The sequence below is a fragment of the Bos mutus genome, chromosome 2 (assembly GCF_027580195.1).
Source record: "Bos mutus isolate GX-2022 chromosome 2, NWIPB_WYAK_1.1, whole genome shotgun sequence".
NCBI classification, from domain to species: Eukaryota; Metazoa; Chordata; class Mammalia; order Artiodactyla; family Bovidae; genus Bos; species Bos mutus.
In genome coordinates, this window is record NC_091618.1 from 110,923,416 (window position 1) to 110,950,220 (window position 26,805).

The 26,805-nt window shown below is 39.9% G+C and overlaps 2 protein-coding genes across 7 annotated transcripts in view; one reads left to right on the forward strand and one right to left on the reverse strand.

The window, feature by feature from the left end:
* METTL8 (methyltransferase 8, tRNA N3-cytidine) overlaps window positions 1–23,747 on the reverse strand; it is a 91,499-nt gene extending 67,752 nt beyond the window's left edge. For 2 of the 3 annotated variants that reach the window (XR_011461642.1, XM_005887581.2), the window contains exon 1: window positions 23,500–23,747. The gene's annotated coding sequence lies outside the window, so the exon portion shown is untranslated. Of the gene's footprint in view, window positions 1–14,039; window positions 14,202–23,499 lie in introns of all 3 variants that reach the window. The other variant, XR_011461643.1, reaches the window with a different exon arrangement.
* A 122-nt stretch (window positions 23,748–23,869) lies between these two features.
* The window catches only part of DCAF17 (DDB1 and CUL4 associated factor 17), a 29,698-nt gene continuing 26,762 nt past the window's right edge, over window positions 23,870–26,805 (forward strand). For 2 of the 4 annotated variants that reach the window (XM_005887579.3, XM_070358367.1), the window contains exons 1-2: window positions 23,978–24,372; window positions 25,070–25,173. In XM_005887579.3, coding sequence (XP_005887641.1) covers window positions 24,247–24,372; window positions 25,070–25,173 — 230 coding nt within the window. In that variant the 5' untranslated portion in view covers window positions 23,978–24,246. The other 2 variants (XM_070358374.1, XM_070358360.1) reach the window with 2 other exon arrangements.

Here is a 26,805-nt window from a genome sequence, read left to right on the forward strand (position 1 = left end):
TATACTGGAACTGAACTATTAAGAAATAGATGGTAGGAACCAGGTTTCTCACCAGGAGTGAAAGGTTACAGATAAGTGAGGGGAGAAAACTAGAATAATTCACATGGAGATGAATTAGAATTGGGAGTCATCAGTATGAATTCATATTTAGGTTAATCTAAATACAGATGTTACATACAGAACTATTTGGAGATTTGTGTATAAACATGGGTTAGCACATATATTTCCTTATTCTGCTAGTTCTGAAGCAACAACCACACCAGGGACCCAGATCTTGGTTTCTAATACCATTCTCTAATAAAAGGAATCAGAGCTCCTTGGAGAAAATAGCTGATGCTGGGATTGGGGCAGGGAATATATAAAATGAGCCTGTAGCATGGTGCCAGAAAGTAATGAAATGCTCAAACACAAACAAAAAAACAACCCACAACAAAAAGGATGTGTCAAAGGGACACACAAGCCACCTGAAGGTGCTCCCAACGGCCAAAGCTGAAATATTTTTGAGCAACGAAATAATTTTGGCTTATAACCCAAGGTTTAAAATAAATACCCGTGTGTTCATATTGATAGAAATGGTTGAATAAATGAATAAGTAAATGGGGAAGAAGAGAAAAACCTTCCAAGACTTTCAAAATAATTGATGTAGACATTCCACTCTCAAGGAGGTGGAACGTAACTCCTCATTCCTTAAATGTGGGCTATGCATAGTTACCTCCTCTAAAAAGCAGTGTGGGATGTGGGGGAATAACTCTGCAGTGGAGAAACTTGACAACCACGACCTCAGTCAGGTGATCAAAGTTAACATCAACAATAAGTCAGGTTGATAGTGTGTGTGTGTATATAGATATATATATATATATATATATTCTTCATATGGGGCTTCCCCGGTGGCGCTAGTGGGAAAGAACCCGCCTGCCAATGCAGAAGTTTGATCTCTGGGTTGGGAAGATCCCCTGGGAAAGGGCATGGCAACCCACTTCAGTATTCTTGCCTGAAGAATGCCATGGGCAGAGGAAGGAGCCTGGCAGGCTACAGGCCATAGCGTCTCAAAGAGTCAGACGTGATTGAAATGACTTAGCACACACACATTCTTCACATTATATGATGAGAACAGCACTTTGCCTCCAATCTAATCTGAGAAAAACATCAGACAAAGCTCAATTGAGGAACACTGTACCAAATACCTGACCATATTCCCCCAAGCTGTCACGGTCATCGAAAACAAGTTGAATCTGAGAAACTGCCAGAGCCACAAGCTGTCTGAAGAGACATGATGACTAAATGTAATGTATCTTCAATGGGATCCTATGACAAAGAAGGATATTAGGTAAAAAGTTTTTAAAAACCTGAATAAACAATGGAAGCAGATAGAAGAATATCTGTTAAGACACAAAGAATCCCAAGTATCTTAGTAGGATGAGAGAAAAATTATCCAATGTTTGAAATAAAACAGACTGGAAGATACTGGAAAGAGATGAATTGCTAACAAACAAGTTTCAAGAAGCGGGAGGCAGGGAGGGGAAGTACACAGAAAACAAGCTACCCATGTAAGGTGTCAAGCACATTCTCATCTTCTGATGAGTGAGAACAGGTGTTTGTAGTGGAAAGGCAGATTGTTAAGAGTGCCCTTTCCCAAAGCTCTCTTCTCTGTGAAAGTAAGAGGCTACAAGGTATGGGACTTGAGAAAAGAAGGAACAGGAAAAAAAAAAAGAGAGAGAGAAAGGAAACTAACAACACTCGAGTAAAGGATGTCAGCAACATAACTGGGCCATATGAAGTCTCCACTCAAATTATGATGATTTATTGTCTGCCTCCTGAGTACTCACTCCCCAATTCCAAGAGCTCATGGACTTGGCAAGAGCTCACGGACCTGGATCTATGAGTTTGCAGAGAAGCCACAGTGGACCTATCAAAGCCAGAGATGCACTGCACAACCTACACTAAGCCAATCAGTACATTCCAAATTTGGGGGCATTGAGGCTGGTTCAGATGTAGACTAAGTCTGGCCAACAGAGTGCATCTTTTAGGTCTAGTTCTAGAGCTTTTGGGACAAAGATGATTTCTCATACCTATTACACATAAAAGAGGAAGCATGAAGCCCTGGAGCTCTTGAAAGCTGTATTAGTCAGCTCAGGCTGCCTTAAAAAAATACCAGACTGATTGGTTTAAACAACAGAAATTCACTTTCTCACAGTTCTAGAAGCTAGAAGTCCAAGATCAAGGTGGCATCAGGGTTGATTTCTGGTGCGATCCTGTGTCTTGCTGTTTTTTTGCTGTGTCCTTACATGGCCTTCCATTTTGCACACTTGTGGAGAGATTTCAGATATCTCGAGTCTTCTTACAAGGACAGGGTTCTACTGGATTAGGGCTCTACCCTTATGACCTCAACTTTTATTTCCTCTGTAAAGGCCCTTTCTCCAAATAGAGTCACATGGCGGGTGTGGATCTTCAACATCTGATTTTGGGGGGAGGGGACACAATTCAGTAGATAACAAAAGCTATCTTGAAGCTATGTGGCCTAACGATGATGGCATGGTACAAATTTAGGATGAAGCCAACTCTGAAGAAGGAAAACTGGGAAAATTGAAAAAAGTTAGGTCCCACTGTTAGTTAGAGTAAGTTTCATTTGAAGCCAGTCCCACATCTGGCTTTTTCAGTTATTGAGCCAATATATTCCCTTAATTGTTTAGGGCAGTCTGAATTTTCTGTTATCTCCAACCAAAAGTAACCGAAATAATACAGCAGTTGTGATTTCCTCTACCACCAGGTGGTCTGAGGGAAAATATTCAGTTTTACCTATATTATGGCCTGTCTAAGCTGGTAGTACAGAAAGCAGTGGTGATTTAGGATGTGGAATTGAGGGAGATTATAACTGAGGACCATAAAGTAAGTCCAAAATGACTGCAAATTTAAAAATAAAGAGGAGAGAGGAAGAAGGACTAGATGTGGCTGAAGTCTGGGTTGAACGGGAAACAAGGGGAAGCAAAGACAGACAGAAGGTCCTGGTTAGTAATTAGGCCTTCTGAGTCTGTTAACCGATATCACCTAGTAACAAAAACAGTAACACTGTAATGAGGAGATGGAAATATTGCTTTGAATGAGAGATTCTTATAGTGTGGGAGAACCACAAGGTCATGAACACCTAGGGGAAAAAAAACTTTTTAGCATGGACAAAAAGCTGAAATACAGACTCCCATCCACTACCTCATTTTAATATTTAGCAGGTCATTATAACAAATCTCCATCCTTTGCTCCTCAAGATCAATCCCCACTAGACACATCTAAGATGCTATGACAATTTTTTTAATTGTGTATTATGATAACCCAAAAATAAAATCAATACAAGCAAATGTGTAAAAGCTACTTGATTTCAGGGCCTATATGTGCATTTATGATCTTGTTGCAACAAGCAACACAGATGGAAATGATGCATCTGAGTACACGGCACACTGTAAAAAGATTCTACAGTATTCAGAATTGAGACAAGTGGTAAGGGAATTAAGAAGATACAGAGCGCACACCGTACAGACAGGCTGAAGTCAAGAGAGCCTATGTGGTGGTGGTCAGTACCTTGTTTATAATGAGAGCTGCAATTTAGTTCTGTAAAACATCAGCAGTCACATTAAAATGTTGCTAATTTGAATTTTATTGGCTTTGTGGTTGTATCTGTGCTTATTTTGACTTTATAGTTGAATACGAGCTCTGCACAAGGAACTTATATCCAGATTTATGCAAGACCTCAACTCAGGGAGAATATTTTTCCTTTAAATGGAGGTTTATGTATTTTCAACACTGAGTAATATAGTATTAGAAGATTCTGTTCCAGAAAATTCTTCTCCCACTTCTCCTTAACAACAGAAATGCTCCAAGTCGGGCAGAATCACCTCAATTCTCCTTTGAAAACAATTTCAGATGATGAGAAAAAGGGTTTGGATTAAGTTGAATCCAGGCTCTGACACTTACTACCACATAACCTCTGACAGGATACTTAATTTTGTTAACCTCAATTTCCTCAGTAACATGTGACTAATAAGTTTACTGCAAAATATGAGGTTAATCAATTGGAAAAGTAAATGGCAACCCATTCCAGTATTCTTGCCTGGGAAATCCCATGGACAGAGGAGCCTGGCAGGCTACAGTCCATGGGGTCGGGAAAGAGTTGCACACGACTTAGCAACTAAATAACAACATAGGAGGTGATGTATCTAGCATTTATGTAGCACACTGCTGGGTGCATGGTAAGTGCTCAATAGTTGATATTGTTGTTGCTACCATTAGTCTGGCTCTTCTTACAATCTCCATACAGCTTTATGAATACTAGAGGGTCAAGTCTTCCACTATGCTTACTACACAGCCCTAAAGTATCCCCAACTTCCCAAGAAAGTGAAAGACTAATTTACCAGTGAAGTGGGGTGGTGGTGGTGGTGGTTTAGTCGCTAAGTCGTGTCCGACTCTTGCGACCCCGTGGACTGTAGCCTGCCAGCCTCCTCTGTCTATTGGGATTCTCTAAGCAAGAATACTGGAGTGGGTTGCCAGTTCCTTCTCCAGGGGCTTCCCGACCCAGGAATCGAACCCCCAGGTCTCCTGCATTCCAGGCAGATTCTTTACCAACTGAGCTATGAGGGAAGCTAGCCATAGGGAAGTGGGGTAGTAGAGTAGAAAGTGTTGAACTGAGAAAAGAATAAGCCTCAAATTTAAACTATGGTCCAGTGAATCCATTAACTATGATTTTGGGGAAAGTCACATACTTTGCCTAAGGCTCATTTGTAAGATGGAGACAATTCCTAAGTCACAAAGTTTATACAAAGAACAGTAAAAACTACAATGTGTTTCACAAATGTAAAGTCAAATTACTATTCAGTGAATTCCAGAAACATTTCTAATGGGCAACCCTTAAAGCCTGAAAAGGAAAGAAAAAATAACAAATTAACGAATTACGAACACCATTCCCACTTCCCACTGTGAAGCAGTCAAGGTATTGAGGTGATCCATTAGGACAAAAAGACCAACGGAAAGTAGCAATCAAGCCTTTTACTTACCATAACAATGCAAGCAAGAGGAAAAAGAGGCCCTAGCTTCCTTCCCAGTGTTCCATTCTCCTAGTGGAATGGCATTAGGGAAGGATCAAGTGGATGTAACACGATGGGAAAAACTGTCTCACTGCCCAGGACCCCTGAAAAACAGACTAATGCCTTTTTATGGGCCCATGGACAGTGAGGGGGTGGGTTAGGAAGAGGGAAAGAGCCAAAGTGTCTCCTCTGAGGCTCCCACTAAGGAGTCCTCTGAATGCAGGCATCTGGTCTAGGAATTGTCAAATGAAAACAACTAAAACAATTCAGTAATGAGATTGATGTCTTTTTTCAAGGGAAAATCATACATGGATTGGGGGGTACGGTGTCTCACAAGCAGTGGAGCACTCTTCCCAAGTTGTTCTGGGGAAGGGCTGGTTTTATAGTACGTTAGAAGAGGCAATATGGAAACAGGGCATGATTGCCCAGGAGGTCAGGGATTTTGTTATAAGGCTAGCAGGGCCTGTTTTCTAGTGTACAGCAAGCTAGCTAAAATTCAATTCAGTTCAGTTCACTCAGCCGTGTCTGACTCTTTGCGACCCCATGGACTGCAGCACATCAGGCTTCCCTGTCCATCACCAACTCCTGGAGCTTGCTCAAACTCATGTCCATCGAGTTGGTGATGCCATCCAACCATCTCATCCTCTGTCGTCCCCTTCTCCTCCTGCCTTCAACCTTGCCCAGCATCAGGGTCTTTTCCAATGAATCCGTTCTTTGAATCAGGTGGCCAAAGTATTCGGCTTCAGCATTAGTCCTTCCAAACAATATTCAGGACTGATTTCTTTTAGGATTGACTGGTTTGATCTCCGTGCTGTCCAAGGGACTCTCAAGAGTCTTCTCCAACACTACAGTTCAAAAGCATCAATTCTTTGGCTTTCAGCTTTCTTTATAGTCCAGCTCTCACATCCATACATGACTACTGGAAAAACCATAGCTTTGACTCGAGGGACCTTTGTCGGCAAGCTAAAATTAGGTTGGAGGATTGTGATTGGAGTATGTTAAGTTTCCTCAACAGGTGTTTCCTATAAGTGTTGGCTGACTAAGGTTTAGAAACGTGACCTTAACTAGGCCACTGAAGCAACATCCATTTCGTGAGTCCCCATATATGAATCAACTTTATCAGAATGCAGATGTACGTAAGACAATGGCCACACACAGGAGGTGAGTCCCGGGACAGAGGGAAGGAGGTCTTGACTGAAATCCCTCCAGAAAATGGCAATGCACTGGTTGTGTACTGATTCTGGTGTGCACACTGGTATGTACCAATTCTTTCAATGAGGCCTTGCAGGAAAAGACTTATAATTGCTTACAGTCAGGTCTGAAAGATCACACATCCAATTCCAACCTAGAGCCAGACTCCTCACCCACCCAAAGGCAAAAAAAAAGAATACAGGCATTCTTTACTTAACATATAATAAACTTATTCCAAGAAATTACATATAAACAAAAACATCAATACAGGGACTTCTCTGGCAGGTCAATGATTAAGATTCCATGCTGTCAATGCAGGGGGTGTGGGTTTGATCCTGGTCAGAGAAGTAAGATCCCACATGCCAGCAGGGTGCAGCCAAAAAAACAAAAAAACAAAAAAAACAATACACTTAAGAATTATTAAAACAAATAGCCCATGAATAATAATGCCACAGCAAGTTGCTTAAGAATAATTGAGAATGTTAATTATGGTCTTAACTTTCAAGGACCACAACATGTAGAGAAACCTCAGTAATCTTCAATATACAAAAGGTCTTATTTCTTAGACCATCTACAAGTCAGATGTTATGAGCTCAGAATCACATTTTCTACAGAAGCATTTTAATTGATGATTAAGATACTAGGTTAGACTACACATGCTTTTGAAATCCATAATGTAGATGAAAAGAAATTTGTTTATTTTAAATGATCTTAGGAAACTGGCAAATTCCAAATTCCATTTTCCCAAACAGCTGAAACATTGCCAATCCATAATGCCTGGGGCAACGGAATCTTATTTAATACAGAAAAACTGATTAAATGATTCTTTTACAACAACGACAACAGCAAACACATAAAACCTGTCAACCATCTCTTTGACACCTGATAACATAAGGCATATCTACAAAGTTATGTTGCTTAACTAAAAATTACACCTCTACATCAAAATAAAGGTTGTCCTTTCAAATAAATCATGTTAAGAGATTACTATTTATTCCAATAACAGTAAAATATCTTTGAAACATTATTTTCAGATAACGTCCTCATAGCAAGCTAATTAATTCTTTTTCATCTTTTCAGTGGTGGTAATTTTTTTTTAAAGAATATATATCCTTTGTTGTCTTTAGAGTAAATTGTTCTTGTTGTCATAAATGTATAGATTTCCACCATAACCAGCTTGGAAGGATCATATTCATTAGCATATAGTTTCTGGGAAGTTCTGTTCCCTTAAACAGTCTTCAACAGTCATACCTCATAAATCACATAGTCCACACTATACTACCACAAATGATAGTATCCTTTCTGTTTATTCTGTTTTGAGAAGCCAAAACTATCTGGAAATGTTGAGCTAGATTTAGGGTTTTTTAAAATTGATAATCAAAACAAAATATACAGGGGAAAAGATCCTTCTTCCGATTGTAACAAAAAAATATGAAATATCTAGGAATAAATTTATCCAGAAATGTACAGGACTGATAAGAAGAAAGTTATACAACTCTACAGAGGGGCATGGAAGATAATTAAAAGGAAGACAGTGGGTTTTGGAACTGAATACTCAATATTGTGAAAAATGTAAATTCTGGTCAAAATTAAAGTAATTCCAATCAACGTTCCAAAAATGTTTGGGGAACCTGAACAAACAATTTAAACTTCATCTCGAAGAACAGACACATAGGAAGAATCAGGAAAATACTGGAGGGAAAATGAGTGTTGTTGATTGTAGTGGGGTAGGGTTAGGGAGGATGGGAGGAGTCCTTGTCCTTTCAGACATTACAAAACTCTACAAAGCAAAATGTCCTGGCCATGTCTATAGTGCCAGGATACACAGTCAAAGCACTGGAAGAGAACAGAAAGTCCAAAAATTAGTCAGAATTTGTTGTTCAGTTGCCAAGTCACATCTGACTCTTTGAGACCCCACGGACTGCAGAACGCCAGGCTTCCCTCTCCCTATATACAAGAATTCCATTTCTAATAAAGCTAGTATTTCAAATCAGTAGGTTAAGGTTGGACTATTCAAAAAAGTACATTAAGAAAAGGGGCTACCTGGGCTTCCCTGGTGACTCAGATGGTAAAGAATCTGCTTGCAGTTCAGGAGACTAAGGGACTGAATCAGGAAGATCCTTTGGAGAAGCAAATGGCTACCTACTTCAGTATCCTTGCCTAGGAAACCCCATGGACAGAGGAGACTGGTGGGCTACAGTCCATGGGATCACAAAAAGTCAGACACAACTGAGTGACTAACACACACACCCACACATTTAGAAAAAATAAAGTTATATCCTTACTCCATCAATACCAAAATCAATTCCAGATGAATTAGAGTGTTCAATGTAAAAATACTTTTTAATAGACCTAGAAAAAATATATGTGAATACTTACTAAAAAGTAGGGTAGAAAAGACTCTTTTAAACATGACACCAAAGCCAACATAAAGTGTAAAAGAAAAAAGACTAATTGATTGCTTATAAGAATAACATACTATGCAAGACATTTGTGGATATAAATATAAAATGTTACAATGTGTTAATATGATTAATATGTAAGGAATGTTTAGAAAATAATTAAAAATGACCTCTGTAGAAAATGTGCTAATACCATCAATAAGTATTCACAAAAGAAATGCAAATGGTCACTAAAAATGTTAATTTTTGACACTTAAAAATGTTCATCACTAATAAATATTAATACCTTCTGGGGATGCTTTTGACTGCAAGTAACAGAAGACACTATTCAAACTGGCTCAGATAATAAGAGAATATTCTCTCTATTAACTGTAAGTCCAGAGGTTCGGCAAGTTCTAGGTATGGCTTCAGTTCTATAATATCATCAAGGACCCAGGCTCATCTCATTTCTCCATCTTGCTCTAAACAGCATCACCTTCATTCTAAGGCTGGTTGGCTTTGTCAATTACAAAATAGTTGCAGTGGTTCCAGGCATCACACTGGCATGGCAATATCCACAGGAAGAAAAGGACCATCTCTTTCTTATGTCTCTTTTTAGCAATGAAGAAACTTTTTCACAAGCTCTTAGACAGACTTGCTCTCAGATTTCACTGGCCAGAACTGGGTCACAGACTATCTCTAAACCAGTCTCAGGTAAGATACTATGACTGGTATCTTAGACCAGAGGTTCTCAGAATGTGGTCCTCAGATCCCTAGGGACTCCCAAGACACTTTAAGGGGGTCTGCAAAAAGTCGGAAATATTTTCATAATACCATCAACATGTTATTTGCACTTTTTACTGTGGTGACATTTGCACTAATGGTGTATAGGCAATGAGATAAAACTTCTAGTACCTTGGTCAGAATCAAGGGAATAGCACCAAACTTTAGGGGAGGGCATCCCTGGGTTGGGAAGATCCCCTGGAGACAGAAATGGCAACCCACTCCAGTACTCTTGCCTGGAAAATCCCATGGATGGAGGAGCCTGGTGGGCTACAATTCATGGGGTCGAAAAGAGTCGGACACGACTGAGCGACTTCACTTTCACTTTCATGCCTTCTTCACCAACCATACATTTGAAGAAAAAAACCCAAAAGGCCAATTTTACTTAAGCGTATCCTTGATGAAGCAATAAAGACTGTTTTCATGGAACACCATTTTTACTTTGGCATTTTCTCAGAAACAAAGTAACCTGTCAAGAAAACAATGGACAGCATTTGTTGCCACTGATAAAATTCAAACTTTCAAGCAAAAATTAGAATTTTGTAAACCCTATGTCCACCACTGTGAGCTTAAGAGCTTACTGACACTTAAAACACTGTTCTTATGAGAATAAAGTATTTTTGATATTGTATAATGAAACATGTCAACATTTGGAAGACCTGCACAACACAGTGAACCAGTATTTTCCAGATGGCCAACATATGATGTCACAAAAACATGCAGATCCAAAGTGCAAGGTAGACCATGGATTTTAATGTAACAGAGTATTAAAAAAATGCATGGGTATGATTTCAAATATTATATTGAAATTAACATTTAAGAAACTACCACTTACTGGGATCAGTATAGGATCAAGGGAGATTCTTCACACTTATCTGAATAGACTATTCAAGCACTCCTTTCTTAACTAGAAAATTATAGATCTGTGTGAGATCAGATTTTCTTCATATATATCAACCAGAACAACATATCATAACAGACTTAATGCAAAAGCAAATATAAGAATCTAATCATCTTCTTTTAAGCCATACGTTAAGATTTGCAAAAATATAAAACCATGCTACTCTTCTAATTTTTTTCTTTTGAAAAATATAGGTACTTTTAATAAAAAGGGTATTCATGCTAATGTGTAACAGGCTTATTATTGCTATTTTAAAATGACTTAAATGTTCACATTTTTCTTAGGTTTAATTTCTAATACAGTAAATAAGGATAACCATGATCCACATAAACAAAAGCTCTTGGAGGTCCTCTATAATTTTTCAGAGTGTCAAGGGGTCCTGTGACCAAAAAACTTGAGAACTACTGCCTTAGATTAATTTAAGTCCACCAATTTTTTAAAAATGGTGCAATGGGTTATTCACTATCATTCTGGAAAAGGTGAAATGTTGTGATAAGTAGTGTGCAGTAAAAAGCATCCTCAAACACTGTCAGGGAGACTGCACCAAGAGACCTTTCCTGAGGGAACTGTGGCAACACGTGAACATTTTTAAATAAGAAATCTAATAGACACTCTACTTCTAGAAATATATTTTTAATATAATTCTTAAGAATATAATCAGAAGAATATATTAAGGATTTATCACAGCATTATAGTGCAAAGTTGCAAACAATCCAAATACTCATCTTTAGAGGGCTGACCTATATACTTAAAATGTTGGTAAAAACCTAAATTTGTTGATATAGAAAGAAGTACATGACTTATTAGGTAGGGCTAAAAAGGTACAAAAGAGTACCTATGGTATATCTCTTTAAAAATTAATATATATATGTTAATCAATGTGTGTGTGTATATATATGTATACACACACACACCCCCCAATACATACACATATGTATGCACAGAAAAAGTCTGGAAGAGTTAACAGGAGTTCCCTCTGATTGAAAGGCTCAAGGATATCCTTACATTTTCCTAATGTCTCTAAATATTCTTTTCAAGAAAACTCAAAGTACTTTTATAATCAGAATAAAAAAATATTTTTAAAACCATTAAGTATATATATGGGTTTCTCTCATAGTTCAGTTGGTAAAGAATCCGCCTGCAATGCAGGAGACCCCAGTAAGTTTCCTGGGTCGGGACGATTCCCTGGAGAAGGGATAGGCTACCCACTCCAGTATTCTTGGGCTCAGCTGGTAAAGAATCGCCTGCAATGCGGGAGACCTGGGTTCGATCCCTGGGCTGGGAAGATCCCTAGGAGAAGGGAAAGGCTACCCACTCCATTATTCTGGCCTGGAGAATTCCATGGACTATACAGTCCATGGGGTTGCAAAAAGTCGTACACAACTGAGCAACTTTCACTTTCACTTTCAAGTATATACATTCTATGTACTATCCACTCTTGGGAAGGAAGAGGAGAAAAGATGATATGGGCAGTGAGGTAACACTAACAAGTTAACAAATTTTCTGATGGTCACCCATTTCCATGGAGGAAAAAAAGATGCCACGGACTCTGTAAGAGTTTGGTTAGAGGGACCCTGACAGGATGCTGTAGCTGACTGGATTCAGGACCCAAATACCTTAGGGTCAAAGGAGTCCAGGGAAAGGTTACTTTTTAAAACCCCAACTTGTTAGACAGGGTGAGGCAGATAATTACAGATGCTGAGAAGGTGAGGCAAAGAACCTGGAAAGAGAAGTTTTGAAATGACAAACAGTAGCAGGAGGAGGTGCCAATCAAACAAATAACCCACTTAGAATGTCAAATTCCAATTATCCAGAAACTTCCTATTCACCAACTAGGGCAGGTACTTCCTACATTGCTGTGTGACATTATGGCGGCTGTCTCTTTCCATTCGGTAACTGTGTTTCTGATGTGCTAGAACCTCTTCATTTGTAGTGCTTGTTAATCATCACACAGATGGCTCCAGTCAGGTCTGCCCAGCCTAGCTTCTGGGAAAGCTTGTGCACCCTCTGCTGGTCAGCTCCACATCAGGACAAGAAGGTCTCTGTAGGAGAAGACTTCCTAAATCACAGGGACACACTTTTGTGTTCTCTACATAGCCAATTTCAGCGAAGAGTTTGGAAATCATATCCTCAAACTGCCACCTTAAAGAGACAACTCCAGATTAAAATAATGCCTTCCTTTGTTAGACCAAAGAAAAACATCATAAAAACTAAAGTCCTGTGAGAAAATATACCATCTAAAGCATTTTAAAATCAAATGATTTCAGTTTATTACATAATAAGTAAAGGTATATAGATGACCGCCAACACTTAATATGACTATCAAGCTCCATTAGAGTTGAACTCTGGTTGAAAACCTGAGATTATTATAACAAATAATACTTGCACAGGTTTTACAACTTACAGAAGCTCTCACATTCATTTTCACACCTAATCCTTACAACAATTCTATAAGCTACGGAGGAAGGCAGGACGCATTCCTGTTATCACTGTTTTACAGATGGGACGAGAGGCTCAAAGGGATTAATGAGCTGCCTTGATTACACAGCTACAAGAACCCACACTCCAAGTCGGTCTCCTGATTCCAAATTCTATGTTCTACTCAAAATTCTATTCTACCTGAACTGCTGATCTACAAGGGGTTTTCTAAAGAGTTGGTATGTATTCTACGCAGAGAAGTAAAAGGCCTAAAAACATGTTTCTATAATACATTCATTCCATTTTGTTTCAAATATTACCAAAATTTTAGGTGCCAAAGCCTAAATCTAAGGGGTTTGTGCTGTGGGCAGTGCTTTGTAAAGAACACCAGTTTAACAAGGGAAATGGATATTTTAATAAGGAATCTTACCATCTTGATGATTTCCCCCTTACAAACAAAACTATGAATACTGTTTTGTCAGAATGCCAAGCTAAAACTCAGTATGCTGATGGATACTCAGTGAAATTCAGCTATAACCAGAAATCCCCCAAACTGGAAAGTAAAGAAGTAATGATATTAATAAATGTACTCAAACAATTATATAGTGCTGAATGTGTATGGTATTATTCTAAGTGCTTTACATACATTAACTCATTTAGTCCTCTGAAGAATCTAACAGATGAGTAAACTGAGGCACATAGAGATTAAGTAGTTCTAGTTAATTAGGGTAACCAGGTTCAGATGTGAACCCAGGCAGACTGGTACCTGAGCTCATCTTCTTAATCACTAAAGCAATGCTGCCTCTATTCAGTGGTATCTACCATAGTCCTGTTGCATTTTTAAAGTAAACTTTCAATTTTAGAACGGTTTTCGATTTATAGAAAAGTTTCAGATAGTACAAAGAATTCCCATATAGCTGACATAGTTTCCCCTATTATTAAAATCTTACATTAGTACAGTATATTTGTTACCATTAACAAGTCAATATTAATACATAATTATGAACTTAAGTTCATAACGTATTCAGATTTCCTTCATTTCACCCTAAAGCCCTTTTTCCCTTCCAGGTTACCATCCACGACACCACGTGACACTTTGTCAGCTGGTCTCCTTAGTCCCCTCTTTGGCTCTAAAAGTTTCTCACACTTTCTTTGTTTTTGAAAACCTTGACAGTTTTGAGAAGTATTGATCAGTTTATCTTTAGAATGCCTCCCAGTTATCTTTAGAAAAACATCATCAGATATTTTTCCTCATGATTAGACTGAGGTTATGGGCACGAAGAGCGGGACACTTACTGAGCAACTTCACTTTCACTTTCATGCATTGGAGAAGGAAATGGCAACCCACTCCTCTGTTCTTGCCTGGAGAATCCCAGGGACAGAGAAGCCGGGTAGGCTGCCGTCTACAGGGTCGCACGGAGTCGGACATGACTGAAGTGACAGCAGCAGCAGCACAGGCTTTAGGGAGGAAAAAGTGTCATTCTTATCACATCATATCAAGGGTGCATGATATGAACATGACTTACCACTGCTGATGTTAACCTTGATAAAGTGGTGAGTTAGTGACTGGCAGGTTTCTACTGTAAAGTTACTTCCCCCACTTTCCATACCATACTCTTAGGCAGGAAGTTACTATGCACAGCCAACCTTTAAGGAGGAGAGAGTTATGCTCCACCTTCTTAAGGGTGGAGTGTCTACATAAGTTATTTGGAAATGTTTTGCACAGATTTGTTTCTTCTTCCCCATTTATTTAATTCAACCACTTGTTTATATCAGTATGGACTCACAGATATTTACTTTTAAACTTTGGGTTATAACCCAATACTATTTAATTTTGTTGTTCAAACTTTCCTGCTGTGGCCATTAAAAACCTCTTTCAATCGCCTCCTATATCCTTCTGACACATTCTCATCAATGTGTTTTTGAGCATCTCCTTACTTTCTGGCACTACAAGATGCTGCAGACTCCTGCATACTCCTTGACCCAGGCCTAGAATCAGCCCTTTCTCTACAGAGTGTTTGTTCCTTTTATCGGAGAATGGTCTGGGTGCTGGGTGTGCCCTTTGCTCTTAAGCTGTCCTCACTTCTGGGCCCTCTCAACTGACAAAGCAAGGAAATATATGTGTATATACCACACCATGCATATGCAAATATCTTTATCTACAAATGTTTCCATATATATCCATCTGTATCTACAGTTAAGCTAAACTAGAGCTTATACTTATGTCTCCGACTCTAATCCATTACCACCTGATCATACTAGCCTTCCACTCTTGGTTGTCTCTAATCGCCCACACCAACAGTAAGAAATCTGGCAGCCATCATCCACCAATTATTAATTGTTCAATTCCAGTACACATATGAACAGAATTATTAACCCATATCGGTGGGAAACTTTTATCGACTAGAGGACAGTACTACTAGAGGACAGTTCCTACTGCTTTTAGTCTCACAGTATCAAAGTTACTTAGGTCAGCACCTTTCCCGGACCCCTTTCAGTAGGCCACTGCATACTTTTGTAATACAGTTAGATTATTTTGTCTCAATCTGCATTATATCCTGGAACCCCCTCTTCCTCTTGTTTTTAAAATTTTGCATACATTAAACTTTACTCTTTGTGCTGTAAAACTATGTTGTTGTTGCTGTTTAATTGCTAAGTCATGTCTGACTCTTTTGTGATTCTGTGGACTGTAGCCTGCCAGGCTCCTCTGTCCGTGGAATTCTCCAGGCAAGAACACTGGAGTGGGTAGCCATTTCCCTCTCTAAGAGATCTTTCCAACCCAGGGATCGAACCTGCATCTCCTGCAGTGGCAGGTGTATTCAGTAATGCTGAGCTACCAGGGAAGCCCACTGTTAAGCTATATGAGTTTTACTAAATGCATAGTGTGGGACTTCCCTGGCAGTCCACTAGTTGAGACTCCACACTCCCACTGCAGGGGGCACAGGTTCAATTCCTAGTCGAGGAACTAAGATCCTGCCAGCCATGTGCAGCACAACTGGAAAAAAAGAAATACATAGTGTTATGTATCCACCATTACAGTACCATACGAAATCTCCACCCTAAAAAAATCCTCTGTGCTACTTAATCAAAACTTTCTCCTCCCTAAACTCTCCATAACAATGTGTTCATATTTATAAATTTATGTGATTCTCACTCCAATCCTGTTTCCACTTAGCAGATGATTGAAGGAAATTCAGAGAGAGTAAGTGGCTTGGTCAAGCTTTCAGCAACTGATGCTGCTGGTGCTGCAACTCGTGCCTTCTGACCCTTCTGTGAGGCTTTCTACCGTACAACTCTACGTCCTTGTTTTCAGCAAGGAGGGCATGATTATGCACGGAGATAAGAAGAGAAGACTGAAACGGTGGTAGGTGATCACATTTCACATTAATGGAAGCTTTTTACACTAAAAATATGAGGAAGTGGAATTCTAGTTCTGGTAATTTGGTGAACCTGATACCTCCAAAATCTTTCTGCTATAAAATATTCCTAAAAGGCTGGACAAGTACTTTAAATACACCAGTAAACCAGCTAGATAGAAAGAGAAACCCTCAGAGCCAGCAAAGGTCCAAGGAGCCGAGCGAGTAATGAAGCCAGTAGTTGCCCAACTCCCACAGTTTTTAAAAAACAAAATACATCACAAACACTTATCTAAACCCAAGTTTGGTTTGACATTAGAAAATGTATTCATGTAATTATCACATTATCAGACTAAAGGAAAAAACTATATCACCTCAGCAATTACAGAGAAAGTTTTTGACAAAATTCAATACGCATTCATATTTTTAAAAAAATGAACAAGACTTTTAGCAAATATGGAATGGATGAGAATTTCATTAACCTAACAAAAGGCACCTATCAAAACCGTATGATGTCATCCTTAATGGTGAAATATTAAAAGTATTCCATTTATAAACATGAATAAGACAAGGAGGTCCACTATCACTGGTTCTACTCAACACTGCACTGTAGGTCCTGGCCAACACAGCAAAAAAAAGAAAAAAAAGAGGAAAGAAGGTAAAAGAATTGAGAAGGAAGTAACAAAACTGTCACAGTTTCCAGAAGACATGATTGGCTATGTAGAAAAATCCCCCAAACCTTACAAATGACAATTATTGCTATTAAAGATAAATATTGGCAAGCAAAAGATCAATATAGAAGAACAATGTTGCTAAATATAAGATCAATATACAGACAACTGCATGTTTATATACTATCAAAAATTTAGTTAGAAAATCTAAACTTAAAAATATACCATTTATAACACTGACCAAAAATACACTGTACTTAGAAAGTTGCAAATTATGCAATTCAGTAAAAAAATATTATAAAATTTCATTAGTGAAAGTCACTCAGTGGTGTCCAACTCTTTGTGACCCCATGGACTATACAGTCCAAGCAATTCTCCAGGCCAGAATACTGGAGTAGGTAGCCTTTCCCTTCTCCAGGGGATCTTCCCAACCCAGGGATCAAACCCAGGTCTCCCACATCGTGGGCAGATTCTTTACCAGCTAAGCCACAAGGGAAGCCCAAAAATGTTGGAGTGGGTAGCCCATCCCTTCATCCAGGGGATCCTCCCGACCCAGGAATCAAACAGGGGTATCCTGCACTGCAGGTGGATTCTTTACGAAGTGAGCTAAGACACTAAAAAAGATCCAAATAAATGGAGAGATATACTGTTTTCAGAGATAGGATAATTTGATATATGGTAAAGATGTCAGTTCTCCTCAAATTGACAGGTGGATTTAATATCATCCCAACCAAAATTTCTATAAGGTTTCCGTAGAACTTAAATGGATTTAAAAATGTATATGAAAGGGCAAGTGCAAATGGTAAAAAAAAAAAAAAAAAGAAAGAAAAGTAACACCCTCCTAAAGAAAAGCAATAGAGGTCTTGCTCTACTAGCTTGAAAGCCTTATTATAAAAGTGGTCAGGTATTCATTAACCTGGGGATAGAAAAACAGACCAGAAAATAGAGCCTAGAAATTGACTATGAATGTAAACCTGATAAACAGAGTTAGCACTACAGATTTGTAAAGAAATGAGGACCCCCTTCGATAAATGATACTGACAAGTAGTTATCAGTGTTATTAAAAAAAAAAAACAGACAATAAATGGGTGTTAGTTAAGGTGCTTAGTTTGGGGTAATTTGCTACGTAGCAATAGAAAATGAACACCTTTAATGTGTGGACCAAAAGACAGGTTTAAGGTCTATAGCAGCACTTTTCTAGGAACAAAAAGCCCAAAAGAAACAAAAGCCCAGTCAGTAGAAAATGGATAAATAAACTGTAGAAAATTCACACAATTAACTACTATATAGTAGTAAAAATAAATGAAATTAACCCACAGGTACTTTGTCAAGTATAATGTTGAAGAAAAAAAAAGACAACCTGTATAAGAGTACATATATGCACTATGATTCAATTTACATGATGCTCAAAAACATTCAAACCTTAATGTTTTATTTATATTAAGAGAAAAGAGGGATCCAACAACCAGGATTGGCACATAGATGTCAAAATTTTAGGTAATGTTCTGTTTTATTAAGGTTAATGATAGCTATCTAGGTATTCATTTTATTTATTATTTATATGTTATGCCATGTTAGCTATACATATTCTTTTTAATAAGTAAAATTTTTAAAATAAATAGCTTGCAAACTTTACTACCAATCCTTTAAACCTAAATCTTTCTGGATTTTGCATATGAATGAATGTACTACATATTTGTACTACAATGTAGTACATCATTAAATGTACATTTAATGATACTACATATCATTAAAATATACAGAGAAAAATAAAAGAACCAAATTTACAGTTAAAAAAGCCTCAATTGATTTCAAAAGAAATTTCCAAAAAAAAACTCTCACCCAAACTACACAATTAACCTGCTAACTGGTCTGCTTCACTCTTGCCCTGATGCTGTATGCAACTATCTCTTAAAGGGAATGTCACATCACTCTATAGAAATTTTTTTCCATCACACTGCCATGGACCAACAAGCTCTGACCCCTGCCTATTTCTGGCCTGATTTTACTCCTCTCTTCCCACATGCCCCAGCCATAGAACAGATCCTAACATTCTCCAGCATTAATGTCTACAATGTTAATGTGTTAATTTAATAAAATCTTTGTTTCCTTCATTGACAGCACATCTACTATTTCCCTGCTTTCCATTTTTTTTTTTTTTTTTTTTTTTGGGTGGGCGGAGTTTGGGATGTTTATTTGTGGTTCTGCTTGCTGAAGCTGAAACTCCAATACTCTGGCCACTTGATGTGAAGAACTGACTCACTGGAAAAGACCCTGATGCTGGGAAATACTGAGGGCAGGAGGAGAAGGGGACAATAGAGAATGAGATGGTTGGATGGCATCACCAACTCAATGCACATGAGTTTGAGCAAGCTCTGGGAGTTGGTGATGGACAGGGAAGCCTGGTGTGCTGCAGTCCATGGGGTTGCAAAGACTCGGACACGAATGAGTGACTGAACTGAACTGACACTTTTTATTTAGTATCTTTAATATTTTTTAATACCTTTAATATTCAAATCATCAGAAGTCCTGTCAATTCTGCTTTTAATATAAATATATCCTGAATCGGTTACCTTCTTTCCCTCTCCCCCTGCCACTCTAGCTCATTTACCGTCGCTTATCTGGGCCAGTGCCACAGCCACCATGTCCTTGTTTCCATTCTCGTGCCCCTGCAGTTTATTCTCTACACTATAGCCACAATGATCTCATCAAAACAAATCAGATCATGTTACTTTCCTTCTCCAGAGTGTCCCATGGCTTCCCTTCACCACAGAATAAAATCCAAAATTCCTTACTCCTGACAAGGCGTACAAGCCTTCTGATAGTTTTAGAATAATCCAACGTTGTTATTGCCCTGGGGACCCTGTATTGGAACATCCCTCTGCCTGAACTACTCTAACTTTAGTTCTGTGTAGATTGGCTCATCCTCATTCAAGGCTCAGTTCAAAACTCCACTCTTCAGAAAGGCCTTTCTTGACCATTCTGGGTACAGCAGGGCTCCCAACCACTCACTATCAAGCACATCCCCGTTTTATCTTCTTCACAGTACTTTATCACTACCTGAAAATATTTTAAAAATCTATTTACTGTCTATCTCCCTGGACATGTGAGGATCTTGTTCCCTGATCAGTTAAACCCTATGCCAAAATAGTTCCCAGCACATTGTAGATGAAAATAATTACATGTTGAATGAATGACCTCTTGTGGCCTTGGTTCAAATTTGTTTTTGTCTCTGAGTAAATGTTTAGGTTTAATAATCAGAGTGCTTTATATATTTATTCTGTTAGCCCTCTTTAAACAAAATATATGAACAAAAAGCATTTTATTAACTTCTGAACTCTTATCTCTTCTTCATCTTGAAAGTATCGTGGCAAGGATGGTTAAGTATTCTCAAAGCATCATATAGACACAGAATGAAAAAAAAGAATTAATGTTTGTTCTATGCCCCAAATTAAGAGATCAGATCAGATCAGATCAGTCGCTCAGTCGTGTCTGACTCTTTGCGACCCCATGAATTGCAGCACGCCAGGCCTCCCAGAGAAGTCATTTCCAAATCTTAAGCTAGGGGTTTATGCCATTTTACCTTCAACAAGAAAATATCTACTTTATAGGGAGAACTGTTAGGGATAAAAGTTTTTTTTTAAGTTATTTCTTCTTATTGGCTGGGTTTCTCTGTTGGCTCAGTGTAAAGAATCTGTCTGCAACGCAGGAGACACAGGTTCGATCCCTGGGTCAGGAAGATCCCTTGGAGGAGGAAATGGCAATCCACTCCAGTATTCTTGCCTGGGAAATCCCATAGACAAAGGAGCCTGGTAGGCCAGTCCATGGGGTTGCAAAAGTCAGACACAATTCAGCAAATAAAACAACATTTCTTCTTATTAATTCTGTGGTTTCCTACATTTAAAGAATAAAGACTAAATATAGTTCTATGTTAAAAGTATTTAGTTAATGATAATAGAATCTATACATACATTGTTTTTAGAAGAGCCCATTCATTCAACATGGCTTCCCTGGTAGCTCAGACGGTAAAGAAACTGCCTGCAGTGTAGAAGATCTGGGTTCGATCCCTGGGTTGGGAAAGTCCCCTGGTGAAGGAAATGGCAACCCACTCCAGTATTCTTGCCTAGAGAATCCCATGGACAGAGCCTGATGGACTACAGTCCATGGGGTCACAAAGAGTTGGACATGACTGAGTGACTAACATTCATCCAACATACATATGCATCCAGAGCACAGTGCCTAAAATGTGGCTAATGCATATGGATGTTGAATGAATGAATGGACCTCTCTAAACAAACGTTGGAAAGACAAACAATTCTAATATAGTGCTACAGCCAGTGAATGCAGAGTAACACAAGAGGCAAGGTTATCACTAAGACCAAAGGGTCAGGACAAGTGAGAGGAGCTGAGATACCTGACATGAGTCTTGAGATAAATGGATAAGAGGAGAGGAAGGGAGATCCAGATAAAGAAAAATTTTAATGTAAAGGGACCCTGGCTTGAGCAAGGAGGAAACGTGTCAGAACCACAGGAGCGAATGTGAAGGATGGGCAAAGATGAGGCTGAAAATGTGGGCAAGATGCAGATAACAAGTGCCCTGTATACTACACTGAGACTTACAGACTTTGTCCTATAAAGCACCTATACAGACCATGAGGGATTGGTACATGTAGTCTCAAGATGATGAGACTTCCCTAGGGATACTTTTTATTTTCAATTTGATAAAAATCTAAACAAAATTTTTTTGAACAAAAGGATACTCTGGATCATCCCTTTGATTAATCATTGTCACAATCAAATTTGATTGATTTCAAATCACGTTTGCGTTTAGAACTGCACTGGCTAACAAGTGGGACTATTTGTCATTGGCACAGGTTAATGAGAGACATGGAGACTATTTTATGTAAATGGTGTTTGTCAAGTGAAGGTCAAATGAAATCTTAACACAAGGAACAAAGGAAGGTTTTTACAGTGGTTTAAATAAAGAAAAGAGGTGAAGTCACCGGGTAAAGCAATGGCACCCCACTCCAGTACTCTTGCCTGAAAAATCCCACGGACGGAGGAGCCTGGTAGGCTGCAGTCCATGGGGTCACTAAGAGTCGGACACGACTGAGCGACTTCACTTTGACTTTTCACTTCCATGCATTGGAGAAGGAAATGGCAACCCATTCCAGTATTCTTGTCTAGAGAATCCCAAGGATGGGGGAGCCTGGTGGGCTGCATCTATGGGGTCGCACAGAGTCAGACACAACTGAAGCGACTTAGCAGTAGCAGCAGCAAGGGCAGTAAGGACAGGTCTTTCTGTAAGGAATTCACGCCCCCAAGAACAGTGAAGCATGACAGGTCTGGCAAACAGTCTCACTGGTATCAGTGAATAAGCATTCATCAGAGTTTGTTTCATAGTTCATTTAATGTACAACTGTTTGAGCGTTATAGTTGTTCAAAAGATACAACAATAAGGAGTTTATATACAGTTTTATATTTGCATATATCTAATGTACTGAACATATTTTAAGTTCACCATAGAAAATCCTAGGTATCTACGTAGGTTTGAGAAATTCTGCTCTGGGTGACTGGAAGCCACTGAAAGACTTAATAGGGAAATGACAGATTTGTGCTTTAGAAAAATCACTCTGGCAGCAGTGTGGAGGGTTGGAATTGGAAGTATTTAAGTAAGGCAGAGAGGAGGCTACATAATATAATAATGTGAAAAAATGGTGAGGCCCTAAATTATTTGGGGTAGGGGGGATATGAAGAGGAGATGGATAACAGAATCAAAAGTACTTGGTTGAAGGTGATGGAAAAGAGGGCAGCTAGGACGACTGTCCCTTGGGTGACTTGTTTGTGAGACCACTGAAAGACAAGCAAATGGGGGTGAAGGGAAAGGAGAAAAAAAAAAGATGAATTCAATTCAGCAGTGATTTGAATTTCATTTCAGCCAAAGAAAATCCAGTTATCTTTTCTGGGTCTGTTTTCTCAGTGACAGCTGCATTCATGAATTACCAAATTAACTATTATAGCGCTCTCTAAAAATATACAAAGCACTCCACAGTATGCTGTAAATAAGTCATGAAAAATCAGCAAAAGCCCAGGCCCCAAAGGAAATTTAGCAGGATGGAAATTTAGCAGGGTTAAAAAGTTTCATCCTAAACGCTTAAAAACAGCACACTCACAGAGTTACTGTACTTTTTGCCTTGTCAGTCCGATGCAATCACACCCTAGCCCATGTGTGAACAAGAGGCCACGTGGGAGACGCAAAGGCACCATGCTCAAGGGACTTACAGGCAAAGCAATGGGTCTCGTCTGGGACATGCTTACTGAAAACTTAGTGTGGTAGGAATGGCATATCCTCAGTGACACAGCCCCTGAAGATATGACAGGAAAATTGACCCGACCGGGAGGGCCACTCACAGTTATCTTAGAGGAATCAACGTGGAACATCTTAGGCAGTCTAAAAACAATGTAAATATTTCATATTTCATTCCTCAATAAAGAGGAGGGGAAAAAGGCGAGAGGAAGGAAAATGCAGCAATTATCGCAAAACCAGCCTGAGTCTCCACGGGCCACGGAGGGGCGGGCCTCTAGAAGAGTAATTCAACTCTACTTCGGTAGTAATGTCAGTATTTTCACCACTAACTCATAATTACAAAGCACAGTGTTCAAGGACCCAAAATGTTTAACCATCCACAACATCCAACGTTAAGACTGAGGGGAAAGCCGAGGGCGTACCTTTCTTTTTCACAAGACGCTGCCTTGTGGGGAGGGGAGGGGCGGTCGCACACGACACAGACCCCCTCTCGACACCCAGCCAGGGCTCCCAGAGCGAAAGTCGGGGACTGACAAGCGTGGGGGCACAGGGGCGGCAAGGGACGGACCCCTGAGTGCACGGAGCGAACACGGAACACAGACCAAGAGGCGGCAGCACAGCGCCCCCACAATCCTCCCCAGGCGTCGCGAACAGAGCCGGAAAGCCACGCCAACCCTACGGCGCAGCCTCCGGCCGGCCAGAAGAGAGGGGGTAAGGTGGGGCCGCGGTGGGTTGGAGGCGGGGCCGAGGCGGGTTGGAGGCGGGGCCTGGGCAAGGGCTCATTGCCCGCTGCCTGATGGGGATTGTAGTTCTGGGTACAAGCCAGGATCCCTCTGCGGACACTGGGAACTACGTTTTCCGGCAAGTGAACGGCTTCGGCTGACTGCGCGTTAAGTACGTTGCAGTGTCTGCCGCTGGGTCCGGAGCTGTATAGTGTTTGCCGGGCCAGCCCGGAAGGGGGTTTTTTCCCTTGCCCAATCTCGGCTCTCAGGCGGCGCCGGCTCTGTCGTCCCTCGCCCCACAGCTGTGCCCTTCCGGGCCCAGCTCCCGGTGTCAGTTTTTCTGGGCTCCTCGAGGAGTTGGGGCCAGGAGGTTCGGAGATAGTGGCCGCTTCCCGGCGCGGGAGTAAGGGGCGCGCCCCTCTTCCGCTCTGCCGGGCCCGCGCCTCCATGGGCCCAAGCCAGAAGCCCAACGTGTGCGGTCGGCTCAGTCGCCGGGCGCTGGGCTTTTTCTCGCGCGACGCGGGCATGGTGCAGAGGACGAACCTGGGCATCCTGCGGGCGCTGGTGTGCCAGGTGACCGCCTGCCGGCCGGGAGGGGAACGAAGAGCAGCGGGGCGACGGGGGTCGCGGGCGTAGGGGAGAGGCAGACTTACTGCTGGGCTGCAGTTTTTACGCAGTATAATTCCCTTTTAAGAAGATCGCAAGTGATGGGCAGGGTGATCACGGCCTTGAAACTGGGGGTTAGTAAATAGCCATTAGCAGAACCGTCACATGCTTTATGGAGAAGGAAATGGCAACCCACTCCAGTGTTCTTGCCTGGAGAGCCTTGTGGACAGAGGAGCCCGGTGGGCTGCTGTCTAACGGGTCGCACAGAGTCGGACCCGACTGAAGCGACTTAGCATGCATGCATGCGTTGGAGAAGGAAGCGGCAACCCACTCCAGTATTCTTGCCTGGAGAATCCCAGGGACGGAGGAACCTGGTGGGCTGCCGTCTGTGGGGTCGTACAGAGTCGGACACGACTGAAGCGACTTAGCAGCACATGCTTTTAGTTTTAACTTTCTTATATCTTGCAAACAATTTTTCTAAAAATTAATTACCCCACTTAAGCCGAAATGTGAGGGCAGAGTGAAGAATAATTGAACATACTATTTTTTAAGAACGTACTTGAAGTTATTTTGAAAACTGTAAATTTAAATATCCAATTTAAGATTGGTGCACAGTAGAAACGTATGAGTTATTTCCTAAACCGAAATTCCTTGTGTTTTTCAGGAAAGTACTAAATTTAAGAATGTTTGGACAACTCATTCCAAATCACCTATAGCCTATGAGAGAGGAAGAATATACTTTAACAATTATCGGTGCTGTATCAGCAGGTATCTTGGTGAAATTTTTGATGTAATTCATTTGACTGTTGACCTTTAATTTTTATAGAAACACATGCCTACATTAGTGCTTAGTGTAACAGAATGGAAAAATGGGTTCAAAATAAGGGTAGGGTATAAAATGCATGTAATTTAACATCTTGTTAAACCTAAAGGCTGAGGTTTCATCTGTGTAAATACCAATTTAAAGAGAATTTATAATGTAGGCAAAATGACAGATTGCTGAGTACAGTGTAGTATTTTATTGTGCCTAAGGGATACCAGATGTCAGGAGATCCAAGTACCTACTAATTAGATGCTGTTTTAGGGAAGAATTTCTGTATTTTGGTTTGAAAGTACTTGCCTTTGTTTTAAAAGAAAAATTTCAGACTTGCTAACGTAGTCTATATAGTGTATATATATAAATAGTATAGTGAGCCCCCATACATTCATTACCTAGACTCAGAAAGGATCAAGATTTTTGCCACATTTGCTTATCTGTCCCCATATCCTTTTCCTTTATACCTTTGCTAAATATTTTAAAACATATTCCAAACATGCCGCACTTAAGTTTGCTCCTCTAAAAAAGTAGGGTTATTTTCTTATTTAACAGCTTAATAATTCACCCATTTAAAGCATACAATTCAATTTTTGCATCCTTGAAATTCATATTCAGTGAAAATGATTTGATGAACCATTGATGGTTCATATACGCAACCATCACTACAATTAATTTTAAAACAACTTCTTTACCTCACAAAACCCCCAGACCCTACCCTTTGGCTGTCACCAGCGTACCTTCTCCACCCTCAGCCCTATGCACCTGCTAGACTACTTTGTTTCCGTAGGTTCACCCATTGTGGGCATTTCCAAAAAATTGAATCATGTAATACTTGACTTTTGTGTGTGTGTGACTTGTTTTTGGTGACTGGCTTCTTAGTAGATTACCAGTTTATTATAAAACTTGATAACACAAGAACAGCCAGATGGAAGAGATGCATAGGGCAAGGTATGTGGGAAGGAGCACAGAAATTCTGTGCCCTCTGAGCATATCACTCTTCCTGAATCTTCATGTGTTCACCAGCCCAGAAGCATTTCTCCTTTTCTAAAGTATATATTAAATGCCATACATTTTCCTCTAAGCACGGTTTTTTCCTGTATCTCACAAATGTTGAAACATTGTATATTCGATTTAAAAGTTCTCTGGACTTTTTTCTACTTTTTTCTTTGCGCGAGCTCATTCCCTCAGTTGTGCTCAGTCTGCTCAGCCATGTCCGACTATGCAAGAATACTGGAGTGGGTTGCCATTTCCTACTCCAGGGGATCTTCCCTACCCAGGGATCAAACCTGAGTCTCCTTCATTGGCAGGTGGATTCTTTACCACTAAGCCAGACCCCTGTGTTAATTAGAAATGTGTCATTTAAGCTCCAAGTATTTGGAGATTTTACAGCTATCTGCTATTGGTATCTAACCTAAATCCATTATGGTCTGAGACCATATTTTATATTTTTTTCTAGTCTTTTAAATTCTAGTATTTTATGACCCAGAGTGTAGTCTGTCATGGTGAACTCTTCACATGGGCTTGAGGAGAATGTATTGTTGCTGAAGTAGTCTAAAGATGTCAGTTTGAGCCAGCTGATTGTC